This window comes from Bombina bombina, chromosome 3, assembly GCF_027579735.1.
Source record: "Bombina bombina isolate aBomBom1 chromosome 3, aBomBom1.pri, whole genome shotgun sequence".
NCBI lineage: Eukaryota > Metazoa > Chordata > Amphibia > Anura > Bombinatoridae > Bombina > Bombina bombina.
This window is the reverse complement of record NC_069501.1, coordinates 277,516,484-277,542,261: the sequence shown is the minus strand read 5'-3', so window position 1 is coordinate 277,542,261 and position 25,778 is coordinate 277,516,484. Positions and strand designations below refer to the sequence as shown.

Here is a 25,778-nt window from a genome sequence, read left to right as displayed (position 1 = left end):
AAGTGAGTGCTGGGTTTTCTCTGTGTGTTGTATTAATTTGTTTTGTAATTTTCCCTATGGTTCTTGCACCCAGACCTGTCTGGGGTTAACTGCTTGTGGCTCGGGGGACAGCACAGCTTCCTGTGAGTGCCAGTGGCACCCAGGGCTGAGCATGTTGCAGGGTCATGGGATGTGTACCCGGTCCGGTATGAGAGTGCAGTTCCCTTCCGTGTTTTATATATATATATAAATAATATTTCGATTTTAGTATTGGCACAATTAGGTTTAACAATGGGGATAACTTTCATTATATTGAAGTAGAAAATATGTTGTGGGTAACTTGATACACACACTGGAGAATAAAATAGTTTGTGAGATGAATGATATTTGTATATATTTTTCGTATTAGAAGTGTTGATAAAACAGTATTGTTTTTATATGGGTTTACAATCTATGTATGAGTTAACGTAAGATGAGGAACACCTGTGTAAAGAGAAGTGCTCAATAAGCATGAGATTTGATTAGAGGTGGTTTTGTATAAAGCTCAGTGCTCTCAGGAATTATATGCCTGATGAAACAGCGTGCCAGCTGAGAAACGCGTTGCAACTTTTAAATCACATAGAGGTTATCATTGTACCCTATGTTTATATAGTATTGCATATTATTAAAACTTATTCATATATATCAACTTTTCTGAGAGCCTGAGTTTTGATTTTTCACCCTTGGGGAGATGCCTGGAGCAGAGGTGTGCAGGAACCGAGGAACAGTGAGCTGGGACACTGAAAGATCCCAGTAGGTGTTACAAAGCACGAGTGGGTGCTGCTACCTTCGTGAGTACATCTCTGACCACATTGCACTGGCTTGGCCTTGCAGAATTTGGTATGCAGATCTGGTGGACATGTCATCTTGTCCACCTTGGAGACTTCCGTTGAGGAAGGACCTTCTACTTCGAGGGCCCTTCCTTCATACGAATCTAGTTTCTCTGAAGCTGACTGCTTGGAGATTGAACGCTTAATTTTATCCAAGCCGGACTTTTCAGAATCGGTCAGAGACCATGATTCAGGCTCGTAAACCTGTAACTAGGAAAATTTACTACAAGATATGGCATAAATATCTCTATTGGTGTGAATCCAAGGTCTACTCTTGGAGTAGAGTTAGGATTCCTAGAGTTTTTGTCTTTTCTCCAAGAGGGTTTGGAGAAAGGATTATCGGTTAGTTCCCTAAAGGGTCAAATATCTGCCTTATCTATTTTGTTACACAAGCGTCTGGTGGACGTACCAGACGTGCAATCTTTTTGCCAGGCCTTGGTCAGGATCAGGTCTGTGTTCAAACCAGTTACTCCTCCCTGGAGTCTTAATTTAGTTCTTAATGTTCTTCAAGGGGCTCCGTTTGAGCCCATGCATTCCTTAGATATTAAGTTGTTATCTTGGAAAGTTTTTTTTTTTTTTTGTTTTTTTGTTTCTTGTTGCTATTTCTTCTGCACGTAGAGTGTCAGAACTCTCGGCATTGCAGTATGAGTCTCCTTACTAAGGTAGTTTTACGTACAAAGTTAGGATTTCTTCAAGGTTTTTTTAAGGTTCTTCAAGCAGTGGTGCCTTCCTTTTAGGTCCCCGGTCTTGTCCCTCCAATATCATCTGTGTACTCTAGCTTGGGTATTGATTCCCAATAGTAATTAGATGATCCGTGGACTCGTGTCATTAAAAAGAAAATTTATGCTTACCTGATAAATGTATTTCTTTTTTAACACCATGAGTCCACAGCCTGTCGTGTTTTGATAGGCAGGTTGTTTGTTTATTATAAACTTCATACACCTCTGCACCTTGTTACTTCCTTTCTCTCCTTTACTTCGGTCGAATGACTGGGTTGGGACTCGGGAGGTGATATTTAACAGCTTTGCTGTGGTGCTCTTTGCCGCCTCCTGCTGGGCAGGAATGATATTCCCAATAATAATTAGATGATCCGTGGACTCATCGTGTCAAGAAAGAAATAGATTTAACAGGTAAGCATACATTTTCTTTAAAAATACAGTCCCCCCCTAACAGTAAGACCCCCCAAAATATAAAAAACCTAACACTAATAAACCTTAACTAATAACTACCCATTGCCCCTAAAAGGGGTATTTGTATGGGCATTGCCCTTAAAAGGGCATCCAGCTCTTTTTTACTACCCTTTGCAAATTGCCCAATAAACCATAATCTAAAAAACAAAGGACCCCCCCCCCCCAAAAAATAAAAACCCTAACACTAAAGCCCCAAATAGGTACTCACGGTTTTAGAAGTCCGGTGGAGAAGGTCTTCTTCCAGGCGGGTCCATCATCTTCATCCACAGCGAAGGCGGCGCTGAGGTCCGGAGTGGTCTTCCAGATGTGGTGATAGGCGGCAGTGGTCCTCGGGGAAGGCGTGAAGGTTCCTCTTCATGTGATTGTCCGCTGCACACTGAAGATTGAATTCAAGGTACCCCATATTTATTGGGGTACCTTTCATTCCTGTTGGCTGAAATTTTCAAAATTAGCCAATAGGATGAGAGCTACTGAAATGCCGCCACAGATGACCACTGCCTAGGATCGCCACATCTAGGAAGACCTCTCCGGACCTCCGTGCCACCTTCGCTGTGGATGAAGATGATGGAACTGTCTGAGTACCTATTTGGGGCTTTAGTGTTAGTTTTTTTTTTGTGTGTGTGTATTTAGATTAGGGTTTATTGGGCAATTTGCAAGAGAACTGAATGCCCTTTTAAGGGCAATGCCCATACAAATGAGTAGTTTAGGTTTATTAGTGTTAGTTGTTTTTTTGTTTTTGTTTTTTTTACTTTGGTGGGTGGGGGTTTTTACTTTGTTTATTTTTAATGTAAAAGAGCTGATTTCTTTTGGGCAATGCCCTACAAAAAGCCATTTTAAGGGCTATTGGTAGTTTAATGTTAGATTAGGGGGTGTTTTTTATATTGGGGGGGCTTTTTTTTATTTCCACAGGGATTAGGTTTAATTTTTTTATTTTGGATAGTGTTTATGGTGTTTATTTTTTTCTGTATTTTTTGTAGCTTGGGGGGTTACATTTATCACACACACTGCCCTCTGGGCAGGCTTATCAACTAATATATAATATTTTTTTTTTTTGTATGCAAAAATGATTGGGTGTTTGGATCAGCAATTTCATTTTGATCTATCAAATAACTGAAGGACACAGTAATATTTTGGTTTATTGGATTAACTGAAAATGTGCAATATGCATCAAACTGAAATTAGGTGCATAAATTTGGGCACCCCAACAGAAATGTTGCATCAATATTTAGTAGAGCCTCCTTTAGTAGCGCTGCGGAATCTGTTGGCGCTCTACAAATAACGGATAATAATAATAGCAGAAATAACAGCCTCTAGATGCTTCCTATAGCCTGTAATGAGTGTCTGGATGAAGGTATTTTGGACCATTCGTCCTTGCAAAACATCTTCAGTTCAGTTAGGTTTGATGGTTGCTGAGCATGGATAGCCCGCTTCAAATCACCCCACAGATTTTCAATGATATTCAGGTCTGGGGACTGGGATGGCCATTCCAGAACATTGTACTTGTTCATCTGCATAAATGCCAGAGTAGATTTTGAACAGTGTTTTGGGTTGTTGTCTTGTTGAAATATCCAGCCCCGATGTAACTTCAACTTTGTGACTGATTCCTCAACATTATTCTCAAGTATCTGCTGATATTGAGTGGAATCCATGCGACCCTCAACTTTAACAAGATTCCCAGAACCGGCACTGGCCACACAGCCCCACAGCATAATGGAACATCCACCAAATTTTACTGTGGGTAGCAAATGTTTGTCTTGGAACCCTGTGTTCTTTTGCCGCTATACATAACGCCCCTTTTTATGACCAAATAACTCAATCTTTGTTTCCTCAGTCCACAGTACCTTCTTCCAAAATGAAGCTGGCTTGTCCAAATGTGCGTTTGCATACCTCAAGCGACTGTTTGTGGCGTGTGTGCAGAAAAGGCTTCTTCAGTGTCACTCTCCCATACACCTCCGTGTGCAAAGTGCGCTGAACTGTTGAACGATGCACAGTAACACCATCTGCAGCAAAATTATGTTGTAGGTCTTTGGAGGTGGTCTATGGGCTATTTTTGACCGTTCTCAACATCCTTTGCTTTTGCCTTTATTTTACTTGGCCTGCCACTTCTGGCCTTAAGAAGAACTGTGCCTGTGGTCTTCCATTTCCTCACTATGTTTCTCACAGTGGACACTGACAGCTTAAATCTCTGCAAATAGCTTTTTGTAGCCTTCCCCTAAACCATAATGTTGAACAATCTTTGTTTTCAGGTCATTTGAGTTGTTTTGAGGCCCTCATGTTTACTCTCTTCAGAGAACAACTTGCAATTGGCCACCTTAAATACCTTTTCTCATGATTGTATTCACCTGTCTATGAAGTTCAAGGCTTAATGGGCTTACCAAACCAATTGTGTGTTCCAATTAATCAGTGCTAGGTAGTTACAGGTATTCAAAATGACAATGGTGCCCAAATTTATGCACCCATCTAAGTTCGTTTGATGCATATTGCACATTTTCTGTTAATCCAATAAACCTCATTTCTCTACTGAAATATTACTGTGTCCTTCAGTTACTTGATAGATCAAAATGAAATTGCTGATCCAAACACCCAATTATTTATAAATAAAAAAAATCATGAAAATTGTCAGGGTTGCCTAAACTTTTGCATACATGTATGTATGTATTTTTAAGCCGGCCCGGCAGATTCAAAATATACCATTATTTGTATTTAATGGCATATAAGACATCTGCAGCAAAAACTACATTTTAGTAATTATTAAAATTGGCCAAGCGACTACTGCTTTTACTGTGATCACCTTACTAAATTGTTATCACATGTAGTCATATGTGAAATAGGGGCCCATACAGGATTTTGGAGTTTATAATATAGATTAGAGAGGCCCCATTGTTCAATGCAGAAAAATAAAAGCACTTTTTTTTTTCTTCCAATATATATTTATTTCCTAAAATATGCTGAGTACATGACGTCCTCAATTACTAGTGGGAATATCACTCCTGGGCAGCAGGAGGAGGCAAAGAGCCCTACCGCAAAGCTGTTAAGTGTCACTCCCCTACCCATAAACCCCAGTCATTCTCTTTGCCTCTGTCAATGAAGGAGGTGAAGTTTTGGTGTCTGAAGAAAATTGGAATATATTCTGCTACAAGCAAGATGTTTGGGTCTAGCTGTATTCCACATTAGTCTCTTCAGTAGTGCAGTGGTGGCTTTAAAGCAGTTAGGAAAACGTAGTGAGGCCCACCTCACAAGTTCCTAACATGTTGCTGCCCTTGTATAGAAAGCCAGAGTAGGTTTACTCTGTTCTTTCTTTTTTCCACAGGTCTCTGTAAGGAGTGGCGTCCTTTAACACCATGTTGGCCGTCTGACTGCCGGACGGCTAGGTTGCAGATAAGTGCTTTTCTGTCTTCTGAGTAAGAGAATAGCACTTTAAGGATTCCCTGCAGCCTTAAGGGGACAAATAGATCCTTAGTAGAATTGGTTTATGGCAGAATGCGGACACTCTTTAGAGGAATTTAACACTCAAGAGGTTTAAAATTATCGCTTCAGTGTCTCCAATTTATATTTCTATGGGACTGTGTGTTCTGTCACTGTATCAGACTCCGTTTGGTATTGCCTGCTAGGTAACGCTTTTGGTCACCGGAGAGGGTATATTTATGACTCTTGTGTGTTTTTAACTAGTTTGCTGGTCCTCTCAGTATTACAGCAGCTGGAGGGCGGGCTTAGTCTGAGCTGGCTATGTTTTTCTTGCACGCTTTCTTTTCAAGCAGTACCTGTGTGTTGTGCAGCTATTCTGCTGGTCACATGACTTCTTTCTTTCCGCTTCTATCTATCGGAGCAGTGTCTGCAGATTTAGTGTGTCACCTTTCGTGGCTCTGAACAACTTGGAAGTCGGAAGGGGCAGGTAGGCACCTCAGTTTAGCTGAGGTGTAGTGGCTGACAGTGTGAGGTTTTCTTTTTGATAATCAGACGCTAGAGGTTACAGTTACCGCTCTGAGCAGGGTATAATTTAAAGTGACAATATATATTTAACAAACGTTTTTCTTAAAGTGACAGTAAAGATTTTATTTTTGAATTTCTTTAAACTGTTTTTTGCGGATCATGTCCGACACCGAGAAGGAGGCTGCTCTATTGTGTTCAGTTGTCCAGAGTGTCTCCCCTATGCAATTTTGTTCCTCATGTGTAAAGGGGACATTAAAATGTTAAGAAATTATTTTTTGCTGAGCCTAATGTCTATTAGGTTGATGCTGTTTAAGCAATGCCACAGCTTTCTCCTCAAACGTCCCTAGTCTTTATGGCGTCTCATACAGTGCCCTGCAGTTCCTCTCAACCTCCTGGAGGAGTTTATTTGCAAGTAGAAATTGCTGCTCGGGTATCTTCAGCGGTTCTGCGGCATTAGCTGCCTTTCCTATGTTAAAAAGAAACCGCAAGAGGAAAATTAGAGATTCAGATAGTAAGGTTTCTGTTACCCGAGTTGCTCTTCCTCATAAGCCTGATGAGGAAGATACTTCGGTAGCCTCTGAGGGTGAAATCTCCGATTCGGACAGTATAATTCCTTCATCTGACGCTGAAGTTGCAACCTTCAGATTTAAGCTTGAACACCTTTGTGTACTGTTAAAGGAGGTTTTGGCTACTTTGGCCAACTCCAATACTCCTGTCGTTGTCAACCCTAAGAAATCTAGTAAACTTAATAAATACTTTGATGTTCCTTCCTCTGTGGAGGTTTTCCTGTGCCAGACCGTGCTACAGAGATTATAGCACAGGAATTGGAAAAGCCAGGGGTACCCCTTTTCCCTGTCTCCTTAAGAAGATGTTTCCTGTTGCTGACTCCATTAGAGTCATGGCAAACGGTTCCTAAAGTAGAAGGGGCCCTTTTTACTCTGGCTAAGAGAACTACTATTCCTATTGAGGATAGCTGCTCCTTTAAGGATCCAACGGACAAAAAACTGGATGCTTATTTGAAGATGTGTGTTCAGGAAGGTCTCCAATGGCAACCTGCAGTGTGTATTGCCACTGAAGTGCGGCATTCTACTGGTTCAACGCCTTGTCTGATTCTCTTCAGGTAGAGTCTCCCTTAGAGAAGAACAAAGGCAGGATTAAGGCTCTTAAGCTAGCCAATTCCTTTATTACTAATGGTACCATGCAGGTTATTAGACTGGGAGCCAAGATATCTGATTTTGCTGTGCTAGCCCGCAGGGCATTGTGGCTGAAATCTTGGTTAGCCGATGTTTCTTCTAAGTCCAAGCTTCTGGCGATTCCTTACAAGGGTAAAACCTTGTTTGGTCCTGGTCTGGCAGAAATAATTTCTGATATTACGGGTGGAAAAGGGATTTTTTTTCTACCACAAGACAAGAATAGACCTAAAGGTCATCAGAGTAATTTTCGTTCCTCTAGAATTGTGATTTTTTTTTTTTTTATTAAAATTTAATTACACTTTGGCCCCATATGGCAGATATGGCACGGTAGGCGCTGCCTCCAATGAGTGCATGTCCCCGATTGAGAGAGATAAGGAAGCATATATATACATCAGCAGTATAAGCATGGAGCAGCAGCCCCTCCAAAATAAGCATATAGACCCCAGCAGTACAGTAGAGCAGGTTCCCAGGCAGACTGACACTGTGGGAACGTACATCCGCGAGGCTGTACATGAACCTGTCCTCATGCACACAGAGTAAGGGCAACAAACACAGCAACACTGGCTCCTTAGACACTGCAGAAAAATTTTCACAAAAAAAAATTCTCATTGCAGAAAATGAAGACAAGTTCTGCCTCTGGGCTTACCTGATAAATGTATTTCTTTCCGGTTGAACGAACTGGGGTTTATGGGTGGGGGAGTGACACTTAAAGGGATGCTAACCCCAAATTTTTCTTTCATGATTCAGATCCAGCACTACGGAATTTGGCGGCGCTATACAAATAAATGATAATAATAATAATAATATTAAACTTTCTAATTTACTCCTATTAATTTTTCTTCTCATGTCATCTTGATTTGAAAAAGCAGTAATGAAAGGTTAGGAGCGGGCCCATTTTTAGTTTAGCACCTGGGTAGCCCTTGCTGATTGGTTTGCTACATTTAGCCACAAATCAGCAAGTGCTACCCAGGTGCTGAACAAAAAATGGTCTGGCTCTAAAGCTTACAGTACTGCTTTTTCAAATCAAGATAGCATGAGAACAAAGAAAAATTGATGATAGGAGTAAATTAGAAAGGTGCTTCAAATCTCATGCTCTATCTGAATCATGAAAGAAAAAAATTGAGTTTAGTATCCCTTTAGCAGCGTTGCTGTGGTGCTCTTTGCCGCCTCCTGCTGGCCAAGAGTGATATTCCCAGTAGTAATTGAGGATGTCGTGGACTCACCATATCCGTAAAGAACAAAAATGTATGCTTATCTGATTATTTTTTTTAAGAAGAGAGGTACTTGTCTTTAATAACTTTTTAATTAGTGGTTTGTAAACACAATAGATTTTTGTTATTGGACTTATAAATATCCATTCCCAGCAAAAAACCCATATGTTCATTTTCCTTTATTACATGAGGGGTCTTGGAGGTCTGTGGCTAGTAAGTAGCTGAGTTCAAGGGGTTTAAACATCTACACCTTAACTGCGTGTCAGTGTGCTCCTGCCCCATCTGTGATGTCACCATGCACGTTCTGTAGCTCTGGGAGTGCCGCCCACTATACTATCAATGATCGGGCATGCAGTTAAAGGAAATCGCAGATACAGAGAAATTTCTCTAACTAGAACGTGTCATGCGCTTACAGGCAGCACTTTAGATGACTCGTTCTTGTCGTAAGCCTCAAAGCAGTTAGGGGCACATGAAACCCACCTTTTTTTTATTTTATGATTCAGATGGAACATGTCATTTTAAACTTTTTAAATTCTTGACCTCTGCACTCTGAGGTTTTAGATACCACCCTTCGTGACGGTAAACTATTTTCAGAGCCGATTTTATACTAAAATCTGGAATTGCACAGAGTTTAGTGTGTTGCGGTTTCACAAGTATAAATTTGGCTCCAAAAATAGCTGACTGGCATGAAGAGCCACTGCCTTCTGCATTTGTGTTAGCCGAAACCTCAGAATGTACAGTTCTACTTATTTCTTCTATAAGATACGAGTCCACTGATTAATCCTTTACTTGTGGGATATTATCCTCCTGCTAACAGGAAGTGGCAAAGAGCACCACAGCAGAGCTGTCTATATATAGCTCCTCCCTTGACTCCACCCCCCAGTCTTTCTCTTTGCCAACTCTAAGTACTAGGAAGGGTAAAGTGAAAGAGGTGATACAATGTTAGTTTTTATTTTCTTCAAGCAAGAGTTTTATTTTAAATGGTACCGGTGTGTACTATTTTCCCTCAGGCAGCAGATGGATGAAGACTTCTGCCTGGAGGCTGACGATCTTAGCATTTGTCACTAAGATCCAGAGCAGTTCACACAGAATGGCTGAGGAGTACTAAAACTTCAGTGTGAGGAACGTTTTTCATGCTATAAGCAGTGAGGTATGTTCAGTCAGAGACTGTTATTTCAGAATTGGCTGACAGTATCCCCATGATACTGGAGGGGTATTACTGAACTTGCTTATATGGGCTATATAAAAATGGTTGACACTGATGTTTGAATGTTTGTGGGCAAAAGTTTACATGTTTGGGAGTGCAGTTAACGTTTTTAAAGGAGAGACGTTTTTATGCTTTATTTAAGAAGGGCACACATGGCTTCATTTCTGGGTTTATGAACCCACATGGCTAGGTTTTTAGACCGCTCTGGTGCGGTTAATTTGGGCTGTGAGGCTTCGAGTGAGATGGGCGGGGCCTATTTTTGCACCTCAGTTGCGCAGTTGTTTTCCTCAAGCAAGCTCCAGATCCGGTGGGCCTTTGTGAGCTGTATTGGGCCAAAATGAAGGTTTAACCCGGTTTTACAGACCCCTGAGGGCAGGTAGGCGCCATAGCAGGGGGTGCTTTTTATTGAAATAAACGTTTTGTATTTTTCTGTTTTTTCCTGTAAGGGTTAAGTATTCCTTTCCTTGTGGGGCAAACTTAGCTGCAGAATTGGGATGCTTCTACCATAAAATTGGGACAATTTGATTGTTTTTAAGCAGTTGTGGGAAAATTGTATGCTTTTTTTTCTCTTAAAGGCGCAGTACCGTTTTTTAAGATTTTTTTATTTTTTCACTTAATAAAGTGTTTTCAAGCCTGTTTGTGGTCATTACTAGCCTGTTGAACATGTCTGACATTGCGGAAAGCCAATGTTCCATGTGTTTAGAAGCCATTGTGGAACACCTACTTAAGTGTCCCTCATGTACTGAAAGGGCCTTACATTGCAAAGAACATATTTTAGCTGATGAAAGTATGTCGCAGGATGATTCTCAGTCAGAAGAGAATCAGGTTTTGCCATCTACTTCTCCCCAAGTGTCACAACCTTTAACACCTGCACAAGCGACGCCAAGTACTTCTAGTGCTTCTAATTCTTTCACCCTGCAAGATATGGCCGCAGTTATGTCTACTACCCTCACAGAGGTATTATCTAAACTGCCTGGTTTGCAGAGGAAGCGCAGTAGGTCCGGTATGAGAGTAAATGCTGAGCCCTCTGACGCTTTATTAGCCATCTCCGATGTTCCCTCACAATGCTCTGAATTGGGGGTAGGGGAATTGCTCTCTGAGGGAGAGCTTTCTGATTCAGGAAAGATATTTCCTCAAACAGACTCAGATATGACTGCTTTTAAGTTTAAGCTGGAACACCTCCGCTTGTTACTCAGGGAGGTTTTAGCGACTCTGGATGACTGTGACCCTATTGTAATTCCTCCAGAGAAATTGTGTAAAATGGATAGATATCTAGAGGTTCCTTCTTACACTGTTTTTCCGGTCACTAAGAGGATTTCAGACATTGTTACTAAGGAATGGGATAGACCTGGCTTTCCGTTCTCTCCCCCTCCTACTTTTAAGAAAATGTTTCCCATATCTGACACCATTCGGGATTCGTGGCAGACGGTCCCTAAGGTGGAGGGATCTGTTTCTACCCTAGCTAAGTGTACAACTATAACTATTGAGGACAGTTGTGCTTTCAAAGATCCTATGGATAAAAAATTAGAGGGTCTTCATAAGAAAATTATTTATGCATCAGGGTTTTCTTCTGCAACCTATAGCATGCATTGTTCCTGTAACTACTGCAGCTGCTTTTTGGTTAGAGGCTCTTGAGGAGGCTCTTAAGGTTGAGACCCCATAGGATGAGATTTTAGATAGAATTAAGGCTCTCAAGCTAGCTAATTCTTTTATTACAGATGCTGCTTTTCAACTGGTTAAATTAGCTGCAAAGAATTCAGGTTTTGCCATTTTGGCACGTAGAGCAATTATGGCTTAAGTCCTGGTCTGCTGATGTGTCATCAAAATCTAAGCTATTAGCTATTCCTTTCAAGGGTATGACCCTATTCGGGCCTGAACTGAAGGAGATCATTTCCGACATCACTGGAGGAAATGACCATGCCCTTCCTCAGGATAAGACAAATATAATGAGAGCTAAACAGAATAATTTTCGTTCCTTTCGAAACTTCAAAGGTGGTCCCGCTACCTCCTCTCCTGCCACAAAGCAGGGGTGGAATTTTGCTCAATCCAAGCCTGTCTGGAGACCTAACCAGACCTGGAATAAAGGTAAACAGGCCAAGAAGTCAGCTGCTGCTACCAAGACAGCATGAAGGGGCAGCCCCCGATCCGGGACCGGATTTAGTGGGGGGCAGACTTTCTCTCTTCGCTCAGGCTTGGGCAAGAGACGTTCAGGATTCCTGGGCATTAGAAATTGTGGCCCAGGGGGTATCTTCTAGAATTCAAAGATTCTCCTCCAAGGGGGAGATTTCATCTTTCACGGTTGTCTGTAAACCAGACAAAAAGAGAGGCGTTCTTACGCTATGTAGAAGACCTATATACTATGGGTGTAATCTGCCCAGTTCCAAAAGTAGAACAGGGGCAGGGGTTTTACTCCAATCTGTTCGTGGTTCCCAAAAAAGAGGGAACCTTCAGACTGATTTTAGGTCTCAAGATCCTAAACAAATTTCTCAGAGTCCCATCTTTCAAGATGGAGACCATTTGGACTTTTTTACCAATGATCCAGGAGAATCAATATATGACCACCGTGGATTTGAAGGATGCGTATCTTCACATTCCTATCTACAAAGATCATCACCAGTTCCTCAGGTTTGCCTTCCTGGACAAGCATTACCAGTTTGTGGCTCTTCCCTTCGGGTTGGCCACAGCTCCCAGAATTTTCACAAAAGTGCTAGAGTCCCTTTTGGCAGTTCTAAGGCCGCGGGGCATAGCAGTGGCGCCTTATCTGGACGATATCTTAATTCAGGCATCAACTTACCAACTAGCCAAATCTCACACGGACATCATGTTGGCTTTTCTAAGATCTCACAGGTGGAAGGTGAACGTAAAGAAGAGTTCACTTATCCCTCTCACAAGAGTTCCATTCCTGGGAACTCCGATAGATTCGGTAAACATGAAAATTTTTCTGACGGAGGTCAGAAAATCAAAGATCTTAACCACCTGCCGAGCATTTCATTCCATTCCTCGGTCGTCAGTGGCTCAGTGTATGGAGGTAATTGGACTTGGAATGGTAGCGGCAATGGACATAGTTCCCTTTGCTCGCTTGAATCTCAGACCACTGCAACTATGCATGCTCAGACAGTGGAATGGGGATTATGCAAATTTATCTCCTCAGATAAATCTGGATCAAGAGACCAGAGACTCTCTCTCCTTTGGTGGTTGTCACAGGATCATCTGTGCCAGGGAATGTGTTTCCGCAGTCCAGCATGGGTCATAGTGACGACGGACGCCAGCCTATTGGGCTGGGGTGCAGTCTGGAATTCCATGAAAGCACAGGGTGTGTGGACTCAGGAGGAGGCTCTCCTTCCAATAAATATTCTAGAACTGAGAGCGATATTCAACGCGCTTCAGGCGTGGTCTCAGCTGGCTTCGGCCAGATTCATAAGATTCCAGTCGGACAATATCACGACTGTAGCATATATCAATCATCAGGGAGGAACAAAGAGTTCTCTAGCGATGATAGAGATTTCCAAAATAATTTGATGGGCAGAGACTCGCTCTTGCCATCTATCAGCAATCTATATCCCAGGAGTGGAGAACTGGGAAGCGGATTTTCTAAGTCGTCAGACTTTTCATCCGGGGGAGTGGGAGCTCCATCCGGAGGTGTTTGCACAATTGATTCTTCAATGGGGCACACCAGAATTGGATCTGATGGCATCTCATCAGAATGCCAAACTTCCTTGTTACGGGTCCAGATCAAGGGATCCCCAAGCAGTAGTTATAGATTATCTAGCAGTACCTTGGTCGTTCAACCTGGCTTATGTGTTTCCACCATTTCCTCTCCTTCCTCGTCTGATTGCCAGAATGAAACAGGAGAGGGCTTCAGTGATTTTGATAGCACCTGCGTGGCCACGCAGGACTTGGTATGCAGACCTGGTGGAAATGTCATCTCTACCACCGTGGACACTGCCACTGAGACAGGACCTTCTCATTCAAGGTCCGTTCCAGCATCCAAATCTAGTTTCTCTGCTGCTGACTGCCTGGAGATTGAACGCTTGATTTTATCTAAGCGGGGATTCTCTGAGTTGGTCATAGACACCTTGATTCAGGCTTGAAAGCCTGTCACTAGGAAAATTTACCATAAGATATGGCGTAAATATCTTTATTTATGCGAATCCAAAGGCTACTCATGGAGTAAGATCAGGATTCCTAGGATTTTGTCCTTTCTCCAAGAAGGATTGGAGAAGGGGTTATCAGCTAGTTCCCTAAAGGGACAGATATCTGCTTTATCAATTTTACTACACAAGCGTCTGGCAGATGTTCCAGACGTTCAGTCGTTTTGTCAGGCTTTAATTAGAATCAAGCCTGAGTTTAAACCTGTTGCTCCGCCATGGAGTTTGAATTTAGTTCTTAAAGTTCTTCAAGGGGTTCCGTTTGAACCTATGCATTCCATAGATATTAAGCTTCTATCTTGGAAAGTTCTGTTTTTAGTTGCTATCTCTTCGGCTCGAAGAGTTTCTGAACTATCTGCATTGCAATGCGACTCGCCTTATCTTGTTTTCCATTCCGATAAGGTGTTTTGTGTACTAAACCTGGATTCCTTCCTAAGGTTGTTACTAATAAGAATATTAATCAGGAAATTGTTGTTGTTCTTTTCCTGTGTCCTAACCCTTCTTCTAAGAAGGGAGCGTCTGTTACACAACTTGGACGTAGTTTGTGCTTTGAAGTTTTACTTGCAAGCGACCAAAGATTTCCGTCAAACATCTTCTCTGTTTGTTGTCTTTTCAGGAAAACGTAGAGGTCAAAAAGCTATGGCTACCTCTTTCTTTTTGGCTGAAAAGCATCATCCGGTTGGCATACAAGACTGCTGGACAGCAGCCTCCTGAACGGATTACAGCCCGCTCTACTAGAGCGGTGGCTTCCACATGAGCTTTTAAAAACGATGCTTCTGTTGAACAGATTTGTGAGGCTGCGACTTGGTCTTTCCTTCATACCTTTTCCAAATTTTCCAAATTTGATACTTTTGCTTCTTCAGAGGCTATTTTTGGGAGAAAAGTTCTTAAAGCAGTGGTGCCTTCTGTTTAACCATCTGTCTTGTCCCTCCCGTTCATCCGTGTCCTGTAGCTTTGGTATTGTATCCCACAAGTAAAGGATGAATCCGTGGACTCGTCGTATCTTATAGAGGAAAAGTAAATTAATGCTTACCTGATAAATTGATTTCTTCTATGATACGACGAGTCCACGGCCCGCCCTGTCATTTTAAGACAGATTATATTTTTTGATTTAAAACTTCAGTCACCTCTGCACCTTTTTAGTTTCTCCTTTTTCTTCCTATACCTTCGGTCGAATGACTGGGCAGTGGAGTCAAGGGAGGAGCTATATAGACAGCTCTGCTGTGGTGCTCTTTGCCACTTCCTGTTAGCAGGAGGATAATATCCCACAAGTAAAGGATGAATCCGTGGACTCGTCGTATCATAGAAGAAATCAATTTATCAGGTAAGCATAAATTTACTTTTTCTTTGTTCTCTTATGTTTTGTTGAAAAGTAGGGACATGAGTTTAGGAACGTGTGTATATCTGGAGCACCATATGGCAGCAGTTTTGCAAGCAGGTTACGTATTTGCAAGAGCACTAGATGGCAACACTATTTCCTGCAATTTAGTTGTAGGCTCTGTATCACAAAATATATTTTTTGGTGTTTCATAGAGTTCTTCTCCTTGCCGAGTACACTGTCCTTTTTAATAGTGCTGTGTCATACTCCCATAAATAAAAAATCCTACATGCACACAATCCGTGTGGGGTTAAACAAAGATCCTAGTAGTCTGTGTACAAAGATGGCTGTAACATGGTTACCAGATTTTAGACAAGTTTCATGCAAAATGCATGCAATTTTAAGGTGCTTACACTTATTCAGCATTGAAATGTGCGTTCTGGTCACTGGAAGCATTTTTAGCTCATGTAAATTATTTGTGCGAGCAGCTTGTGCATGATCAAATCTACCTAGAAATAAAACTTTTTAGCATAGCAGCTGTTTTTTTGTTTTTGTTTTTTTTTTACTGTTCTTCAGGTTCAGTTTACTTTTGAATGAAGGCAGTCAGTAATTGACATACTTGAAGGTATATGCAATTCTAGCTGCTAAGTTGACTTTTAAAGGGATACTAACCCCACATTTTTTTTCTTTCATAATTCAGAGCATGCAATTTTAAGCAACTTTCTAATTTACTCCTATTATCAATTTTTCTTTGTTCTCATGTTATCTTGATTTGAAAAGCAGTAAATAAAATTTAGGAGCTGGCCCATTTTTAGTTCAGCACCTGGGTAGCGCTTGCTGATTGGTTTGCTACATTTAGCCACAAATCAGCAAGTGCTACCCAGGTGCTGAACAAAAAATGGCCTGGCTCTAAAGCTTACAGTACTGCTTTTTCAAATCAAGATAGCATGAGAACAAAGAAAAATTGGTTATAGGAGTAAATTAGTAAGGTGCTTCAAATCTCATGCTCTATCTGAATCATGAAAGAAAAAAATTAGGTTTAGTATCCCTTTAATGGTGCATTTATAGGACTATATTATATGGTTGTCATAGTAACACCCATTTAGAATACAGACTAATTACTCATATTTATGTACTAGTCCTTGATATAAAAATAAATTGATCTTTATCAATAGAATACTTTTTTTTTTTTTTTTTTTTTTTTTTTTTTGACTACCCTTAAAGGGACATAATACTCGTATGCTAAATCACTTGAAACTGATGCATTATAACTGTAAAAAGCTGACAGGAAAATATCACCTGAGCATCTCTATGTAAAAAAGGAAGATATTTTACCTCACAATTTCCTTAGCTCAGCAGAGTAAGTTCTGTGTAAAAAGTTATACTCAGCTGCTCCCAGCTGCAGGTAAAAAAAAAAAAAAGACAAAATGAACAGGTGCCCATCAGCAGTGCTGAGGTCATGAACTCTTACTGTGATCTCATGAGATTTGACTTAACTCTCATGAGATTTCATAGTAAGCTTCCTTTACCTGATTGGTGAAATAATATGAGAGTGCACGAAGCTCATCCTTTCAGTTGTCCCGGGACAGACATACTAATATGCTGCTTAGAAATCCTTTACAATGGGAGGTGGCTACTGAGGAACTTTTGAGGTAAAATATCTTTCTTTTTTACATAGAGATGTTCAGGTGATATTTTCTAATCAGCTTTTTACAGCTATGCTGCATCACTTTCAAGTGTTTAAACATTTGGGTATTATGGCCCTTTAAGTTGTTTTGTTTCTTGTGTTTTTTTGTTTTGTTTTTTATAATTGGATTCCGGTTATCAAATTAAAACTGTAAAGGAACTTGCCTGCCACCCTTTTTTTTTTTTTGAGCAGTGGCTCAGGAGGATAGTTGTAAAATGGCAACTTTTTCTATTTTCTTTTGTACCTTTTTAAATTGTGTGATTAAAATAAATTATAGTATATTGCCATTATGACTAAAATTAAGATAATAGTTTCATTAAGCTGTATGTTATTTTCAAACTCATATTGCAGTTAAGTTGGATTTCTGCCTGACTTGTAGGTTTGGTAAATGTTCCAGAGGAACCTATTGAAGAGGAGGAGGAAGAAGAGGACATGGATGAAGATGATCGTGTAGTGGTTGAATATAGGGATGAGCTGCAGGCGTTTAAGCGTGAGCGGGAAGGAGCGCGGCGCTCAGCAGCCAGCACATCAGACTCTGATGAGATGGATTATGACTTGGAACTGAAGATGATATCCACCCCATCACCCAAAAAAAGCATGAAAATGACTATGTATGCAGACGAGGTGGAGTCTCAGCTGAAGACCATCAGGTAAGAATTTTGTTGTAAACATCATCCCCACCCTGAAACCATCACATTACTGCCATTGCATTAAGGTAGTTTTCTTCTGTTATGTGTGATCAGTCCACGGGTCATCATTACTTCTGGGATATAACTCCTCCCCAACAGGAAATGCAAGAGGATTCACCCAGCAGAGCTGCATATAGCTCCTCCCCTCTACGTCAGTCCCAGTCATTCTCTTGCACCCAACGACTAGATAGGATGTGTGAGAGGACTATGGTGATTATACTTAGTTTTTATGACTTCAATCAAAAGTTTGTTATTTTAAAATAGCACCGGAGCGTGTTATTACTTCTCTGGCAGAGTTTGAGGAAGAATCTGACAGAGATTTTTTACTATGATTTTAACCGGAGTCGTTAAGATCATATTGCTGTTCTCGACCATCTGAGGGAGGTAAAGGCTTCAGATCAGGGGACAGCGGGCAGATGAATCTGCATTGAGGTATGTGGCAGTTTTTATTTTCTGAATGGAATTGATGAGAAAAGCCTGCCATACCGTTAAAATGACATGTATGTATACACTTCAGTATTCTGGGGATGGTATTTCACCGGAACTACTGTGTTAAAGGTCACTAATCCTTTTAATAACTATTCTCATGTTAAACGTTTTTGCTGGAATGTAGAATCGTTTACATTGCTGAGGTACTGTGTGAATAAATATTTGGGCATTATTTTCCACTTGGCAGTTTTTTGCTTTAATTGTGACAGTTTCGTTTCTCTTCACTGCTGTGTGGGAGAGGGAGGGGCCGTTTTTGGCGCTCTTTGCTACGCATCAAAAAATTCCAGTCAGCTACTTTTATATTTCCTGCATGATCCGGTTCATCTCTGACAGATCTCAGGGGTCTTCAAACTTCTTTGAAGGGAGGTAAATTCTCTCAGCAGAGCTGTGAGAATTCTTATAGTGACTGTGAATAAAAAACGTTGTTTTGTTTTCTTATGTACAAATTTAATTAGTGTTGTTTTTTACTAATGGGAACAAACCTTTGCTAAAAGTTGTGTTGTTTTAAAGTTTGATGCTATAACTGTTTTTCAGTTCATTATTTCAACTGTCATTTAATCGTTAGTACCTCTTTGAGGCACAGTGCGTTTTTTTGCTAAAAAAGATTATAACCAAGTTGTAAGTTTTTTTGCTAGTGTGTTAAACATGTCTGACTCAGAGGAAGATATCTGTGTCATTTGTTCCAATGCCAAGGTGGAGCCCAATAGAAATTTATGTACTAACTGTATTGATGCTACTTTAAATAAAAGTCAATCTGTACAATGTGAACAAATTTCACCAAACAGCGAGGGGAGAGTTATGCCGACTAACTCGCCTCACGCGACAGTACCTGCATCTCCCGCCCGGGAGGTGCGTGATATTTTGGCGCCTAGTACATCTGGGCGGCCATTACAGATAACATTACAAGATATGGCTACTGTTATGACTGAAGTTTTGTCTAAATTACCAGAACTAAGAGGCAAGCGTGATCACTCTGGGGTGAGAACAGAGTGCGCTGACAATGCTAGGGCCATGTCTGATACTGCGTCACAGCTCGCAGAGCATGAGGACGGAGAGCTTCATTCTGTGGGTGACGGTTCTGATCCAAACAGATTGGACTCAGATATTTCAAATTTTAAATTTAAATTGGAGAACCTCCGTGTACTACTAGGGGAGGTCTTAGCAGCTCTCAACGATTGTAACACCGTTGCAATACCAGAGAAACTGTGTAGGTTGGATAAATACTTTGCGGTACCGGCGAGTACTGACGTTTTTCCTATACCTAAGAGACTAACTGAAATTGTTACTAAGGAGTGGGATAGACCCGGTGTGCCGTTCTCACCCCCTCCAATATTTAGAAAGATGTTTCCAATAGACGCCACCACTCGGGACTTATGGCAAACGGTCCCCAAGGTGGAGGGAGCAGTTTCTACTTTAGCTAAGCGTACCACTATCCCGGTGGAGGATAGCTGTGCTTTCTCAGATCCAATGGATAAAAAATTAGAGGGTTACCTTAAGAAAATGTTTGTTCAACAAGGTTTTATATTACAACCCCTTGCATGTATCGCGCCGATTACGGCTGCGGCAGCATTTTGGATTGAGTCGCTTGAAGAGAACCTTAGTTCCTCTACGCTAGACGACATTACGGACAGGCTTAGAGTCCTTAAACTAGCTAATTCTTTCATTTCGGAGGCCGTAGTACATTTAACCAAACTTACGGCTAAGAACTCAGGATTCGCCATACAGGCACGCAGGGCACTGTGGCTAAAATCCTGGTCAGCTGATGTTACTTCTAAGTCCAAATTACTTAATATACCTTTCAAGGGGCAGTCCTTATTCGGGCCCGGTTTGAAAGAAATTATCGCTGACATTACGGGAGGTAAGGGCCACGCCCTACCTCAAGACAAGGCCAAAGCTAAGGCTAGACAGTCTAATTTTCGTCCCTTTCGGAATTTCAAGACAGGAGCAGCATCAACCTCCACTGCACCAAAACAGGAAGGAGCTGTTGCTCGTTACAGGCAAGGCTGGAAGCCTAACCAGTCCTGGAACAAAAACAAGCAGGCCAGGAAACCTGCTGCTGCCCCAAAGACAGCATGAACCGAGAGCCCCCGATCCGGGACCGGATCTAGTAGGGGGCAGACTCTCTCTCTTCGCCCAGGCCTGGGCAAGAGATGTTCAGGATCCCTGGGCACTAGAGATCATATCTCAGGGATACCTTCTAGACTTCAAATTATCTCCCCCAAGAGGGAGATTTCATCTGTCAAGGTTGTCAACAAACCAGATAAAGAAAGAAGCGTTTCTACGCTGCGTACAAGATCTGTTAACAATGGGAGTGATCCATCCGGTTCCGTGGTCGGAACAAGGACAAGGGTTCTACTCAAACCTGTTTGTGGTTCCCAAAAAAGAGGGAACTTTCAGGCCAATCTTAGATTTAAAGACTCTAAACAAATTCCTAAGAGTTCCATCGTTCAAAATGGAAACTATTCGGACAATCTTACCCATGATCCAAGAGGGTCAGTACATGACCACAGTGGATTTAAAGGATGCTTACCTTCACATACCGATCCACAAAGATCATCACCGGTATCTAAGGTTTGCCTTCTTAGACAGGCACTACCAGTTTGTAGCTCTTCCATTCGGATTGGCTACGGCTCCAAGAATCTTCACAAAGGTTCTGGGTGCCCTTCTAGCGGTACTAAGACCGCGAGGGATTTCGGTAGCTCCGTACCTAGACGACATTCTAATTCAAGCTTCAAGCTTTCAAACTGCCAAGTCTCATACAGAGTTAGTTCTGGCATTTCTAAGGTCGCATGGATGGAAAGTGAACGAAAAGAAGAGTTCTCTCTTTCCTCTCACAAGAGTTCCATTCTTGGGGACTCTTATAGATTCTGTAGAAATGAAGATTTACCTGACAGAAGACAGGTTAACAAAACTTCAAAATGCATGCCGCGTCCTTCATTCCATTCAACACCCGTCAGTAGCTCAATGCATGGAGGTGATCGGCTTAATGGTAGCGGCAATGGACATAGTACCTTTTGCACGCCTACACCTCAGACCGCTGCAATTATGCATGCTAAGTCAGTGGAATGGGGATTACTCAGATTTGTCCCCTACTCTGAATCTGAATCAAGAGACCAGAAATTCTCTTCTATGGTGGTTTTATCGGCCACACCTGTCCAGGGGGATGCCATCCAGCAGGCCAGACTGGACAATTGTAACAACAGACGCCAGCCTACTAGGTTGGGGCGCTGTCTGGAATTCTCTGAAAGCTCAGGGACTATGGAATCAGGAGGAGAGTCTCCTACCAATAAACATTCTGGAATTGAGAGCAGTTCTCAATGCCCTTCTGGCTTGGCCCCAGTTAACAACTCGGGGGTTCATCAGGTTTCAGTCGGACAACATCACGACTGTAGCTTACATCAACCATCAGGGAGGGACAAGAAGCTCCCTAGCAATGATGGAAGTATCAAAGATAATTCGCTGGGCAGAGTCTCACTCTTGCCACCTGTCAGCAATCCACATCCCGGGAGTGGAGAACTGGGAGGCGGATTTCTTGAGTCGCCAGACTTTTCATCCGGGGGAGTGGGAACTTCATCCGGAGGTCTTTGCCCAAATACTTCGACGTTGGGGCAAACCAGAGATAGATCTCATGGCGTCTCGCCAGAACGCCAAACTTCCTCGCTACGGGTCCAGATCCAGGGATCCAGGAGCAGTTCTGATAGATGCTTTGACAGCACCTTGGAACTTCAGGATGGCTTATGTGTTTCCACCCTTCCCGCTGCTTCCTCGATTGATTGCCAAAATCAAACAGGAGAGAGCATCAGTAATTCTAATAGCACCTGCTTGGCCACGCAGGACTTGGTATGCAGATCTAGTGGACATGTCATCCTGTCCGCCTTGGTCTCTACCTCTAAGACAGGACCTTCTGATACAGGGTCCATTCAAACATCAAAATCTAACTTCTCTGAAGCTGACTGCTTGGAAATTGAACGCTTGATTTTATCAAAACGTGGTTTTTCTGAGTCGGTTATTGATACCTTGATTCAGGCTAGGAAGCCTGTTACCAGAAGGATTTACCATAAAATATGGCGGAAATACCTATACTGGTGCGAATCCAAAGGTTACTCCTGGAGTAAGGTTAGGATCGCTAGGATATTGTCTTTTCTACAAGAAGGTTTAGAAAAGGGTTTATCAGCTAGTTCATTAAAGGGACAGATTTCAGCTCTGTCCATCTTGTTACTCAGACGTCTGTCAGAAAATCCAGACGTCCAGTCCTTTTGTCAGGCTTTAGCTAGAATCAAGCCTGTGTTTAAAGCTGTTGCTCCACCATGGAGTTTAAACTTAGTTCTTAACGTTTTACAGGGTGTTCCGTTTGAACCCCTTCATTCCATTGATATAAAAATGTTATCTTGGAAAGTTCTGTTTTTAATGGCTATTTCCTCGGCTCGAAGAGTCTCTGAGTTATCAGCCTTACATTGTGATTCCCCTTATCTGATTTTTCACTCAGACAAGGTAGTTCTGCGTACTAAACCTGGGTTCTTACCTAAGGTAGTCACTAACAGGAACATCAATCAAGAGATTGTTGTCCCATCCTTGTGTCCAAATCCTTCTTCAAAGAAGGAACGTCTTTTACACAATCTGGATGTAGTTCGTGCCCTCAAATTCTACTTGCAGGCAACTAAAGATTTTCGCCAAACTTCTTCCTTGTTTGTCGTTTACTCTGGACAGAGGAGAGGTCAAAAAGCTTCTGCTACCTCTCTCTCTTTTTGGCTTCGTAGCATAATACGTTTAGCCTATGAGACTGCTGGACAGCAGCCTCCTGAAAGAATTACAGCTCACTCCACTAGAGCTGTGGCTTCCACTTGGGCCTTTAAGAATGAGGCCTCTGTTGAACAGATTTGCAAGGCTGCAACTTGGTCTTCGCTTCATACTTTTTCCAAATTTTACAAATTTGACACTTTTGCTTCTTCGGAGGCTATTTTTGGGAGAAAGGTTCTTCAGGCAGTGGTTCCTTCTGTATAATGAGCCTGCCTATCCCTCCCGTCATCCGTGTACTTTTGCTTTGGTATTGGTATCCCAGAAGTAATGATGACCCGTGGACTGATCACACATAACAGAAGAAAACATAATTTATGCTTACCTGATAAATTCCTTTCTTCTGTTGTGTGATCAGTCCACGGCCCGCCCTGTTTTAAGGCAGGTAAATATCTTTTAAATTATACTCCAGTCACCACTTCACCCTTGGTTACTCCTTTCTCGTTGATTCTTGGTCGAATGACTGGGACTGACGTAGAGGGGAGGAGCTATATGCAGCTCTGCTGGGTGAATCCTCTTGCATTTCCTGTTGGGGAGGAGTTATATCCCAGAAGTAATGATGACCCGTGGACTGATCACACAACAGAAGAAAGGAATTTATCAGGTAAGCATAAATTATGTTTTCTAGGCCATAAGTAATTTAGTCAGTAACCCTATTACACGAGGAAAAATTACACGACTCCAAGATTTGTCAAGGAATTAATAACCCCTTGCTAGGATACTACCACATTTAAGTCCCTCTCACTTCCTTCTAGTACAATAGCAATAATAAATACTGCTCTTAGTGATCGTAGACATAAATGCTTTCCACAAAGAAGCATTTCTTTAGTTTCGGACATTGCTCAGATTTGTTATTTGCAATCGCTGCAAATCATTTATTAAGTTTAATATCCCCAGCACACTTGCTACAGACACACAGGAGCAAAGGCTCATGGGTATGTCATTCATTCCCTTTATTTCTCCTGTTAAGTGTAGTCAGTCCACGGGTCATCCATTACTTATGGGATTATAACTCCTCCCTAACAGGAAGTGCAAGAGGATCACCCAAGCAGAGCTGCTATATAGCTCCTCCCCTCTACGTCATATCCAGTCATTCTCTTGCACCTAACTAAAGATAGGACGTGTTAGAGGACTGTGGTGTGTTAAACTTAGTTTTTATTTCTTCAATCAAAAGTTTGTTATTTTAAACGGCACCGGAGTGTGTTGTTTGTTCTCAGGCAGCATTAGAAGAAGAATCTGCCTGAGTTTTCTATGATCTTAGCGGTCGTAACTAAGATCCACTTGCTGTTCTCGGCCATTCTGAGGAGTGAGGTAACTTCAGAACAGGGGATAGCATGCAGGGCCCACCTGCAAGGAGGTATGTGCAGTAAATTATTTTCTAAGGAATGGAATTGACTGAGAAAATACTGCTAATACCGATGTAATGTAAGTGCAGCCTTAAATGCAGTAGTAGCGACTGGTATCAGGATGATATGTATGTATGTATACTCTGAGGTATTTCTGGGGAATGGAATTTCACTAAGAAAATACTGTCAATATTAAAGTAATATTTGAGCCTGCACTGCAGTGAAAGCGACTAGCAGCAGGCTTATTAATAACACTTCATAATTTTCAATTTTAAAACATTTACTGGCATGTTAATCGTCTTTTCTGAGGTACTTGGTGATAAAACTTTATGGGCATGATTTTTACCACATGGCTGTCGTTTGTTTATGAATAAAAACAGTTTACTGAGCTTCCCCACTGTTGTAATATGAGTGGGAGGGGCCTATTTCTCCAACATAGGTGTGTCCGGTCCACGGCGTCATCCTTACTTGTGGGATATTCTCTTCCCCAACAGGAAATGGCAAAGAGCCCAGCAAAGCTGGTCACATGATCCCTCCTAGGCTCCGCCTACCCCAGTCATTCTCTTTGCCGTTGTACAGGCAACATCTCCACGGAGATGGCTTAGAGTTTTTTAGTGTTTAACTGTAGTTTTTATTATTCAATCAAGAGTTTGTTATTTTAAAATAGTGCTGGTATGTACTATTTACTCAGAAACAGAAAAGAGATGAAGATTTCTGTTTGTATGAGGAAAATGATTTTAGCAACCGTTACTAAAATCCATGGCTGTTCCACACAGGACTGTTGAGAGGAATTAACTTCAGTTGGGGGAACAGTGAGCAGTCTCTTGCTGCTTGAGGTATGACACATTCTAACAAGACGATGTAATGCTGGAAGCTGTCATTTTCCCTATGGGATCCGGTAAGCCATGTTTATTAAGATTGTAAATAAGGGCTTCACAAGGGCTTATTAAGACTGTAGACTTTTTCTGGGCTAAATCGATTCATTATTAACACATATTTAGCCTTGAGGAATCATTTAATCTGGGTATTTTGATAAGTTTATATCGGCAGGCACTTTTTTAGACACCTTTCTCTTTAGGGGCTTTCCCAAATCATAGGCAGAGCCTCATTTTCGCGCCGGTGTTGCGCACTTGTTTTTGAGAGGCATGACATGCAGTCGCATGTGTGAGGAGCTCTGATACATAGAAAAGACTTTCTGAAGGCGTCATTTGGTATCGTATTCCCCTTTGGGCTTGGTTGGGTCTCAGCAAAGCAGACACCAGGGACTGTAAAGGGGTTAAAGTTAAAAACGGCTCCGGTTCCGTTATTTTAAGGGTTAAAGCTTCCAAATTTGGGGTGCAATACTTTTAAGGCTTTAAGACACTGTGGTGAAATGTTGGTGAATTTTGAACAATTCCTTCATATTTTTTCGCAATTGCAGTAATAAAGTGTGTTCAGTTTAAAATTTAAAGTGACAGTAACGGTTTTATTTTAAAACGTTTTTTGTACTTTGTTATCAAGTTTATGCCTGTTTAACATGTCTGAACTACCAGATAGACTGTGTTCTGAATGTGGGGAAGCCAGAGTTCCTTCTCATTTAAATAAATGTGATTTATGTGACAATGACAATGATGCCCAAGATGATTCCTCAAGTGAGGGGAGTAAGCATGGTACTGCATCATTCCCTCCTTCGTCTACACGAGTCTTGCCCACTCAGGAGGCCCCTAGTACATCTAGCGCGCCAACTCC

General features: G+C 41.7%; 1 protein-coding gene across 2 annotated transcripts in view; it reads left to right on the top strand.

The window, feature by feature from the left end:
- The window catches only part of NCBP3 (nuclear cap binding subunit 3), a gene marked incomplete at its 3' end in the record, with an annotated part of 69,560 nt that extends 52,178 nt beyond the window's left edge, over positions 1-17,382 (top strand). For both annotated transcript variants that reach the window (XM_053706304.1, XM_053706303.1), the window contains 1 exon segment: positions 17,112-17,382. In XM_053706304.1, the coding sequence (XP_053562279.1) occupies positions 17,112-17,382 (271 nt within the window).
- Between the last annotated feature and the right edge of the window lie 8,396 nt (positions 17,383-25,778).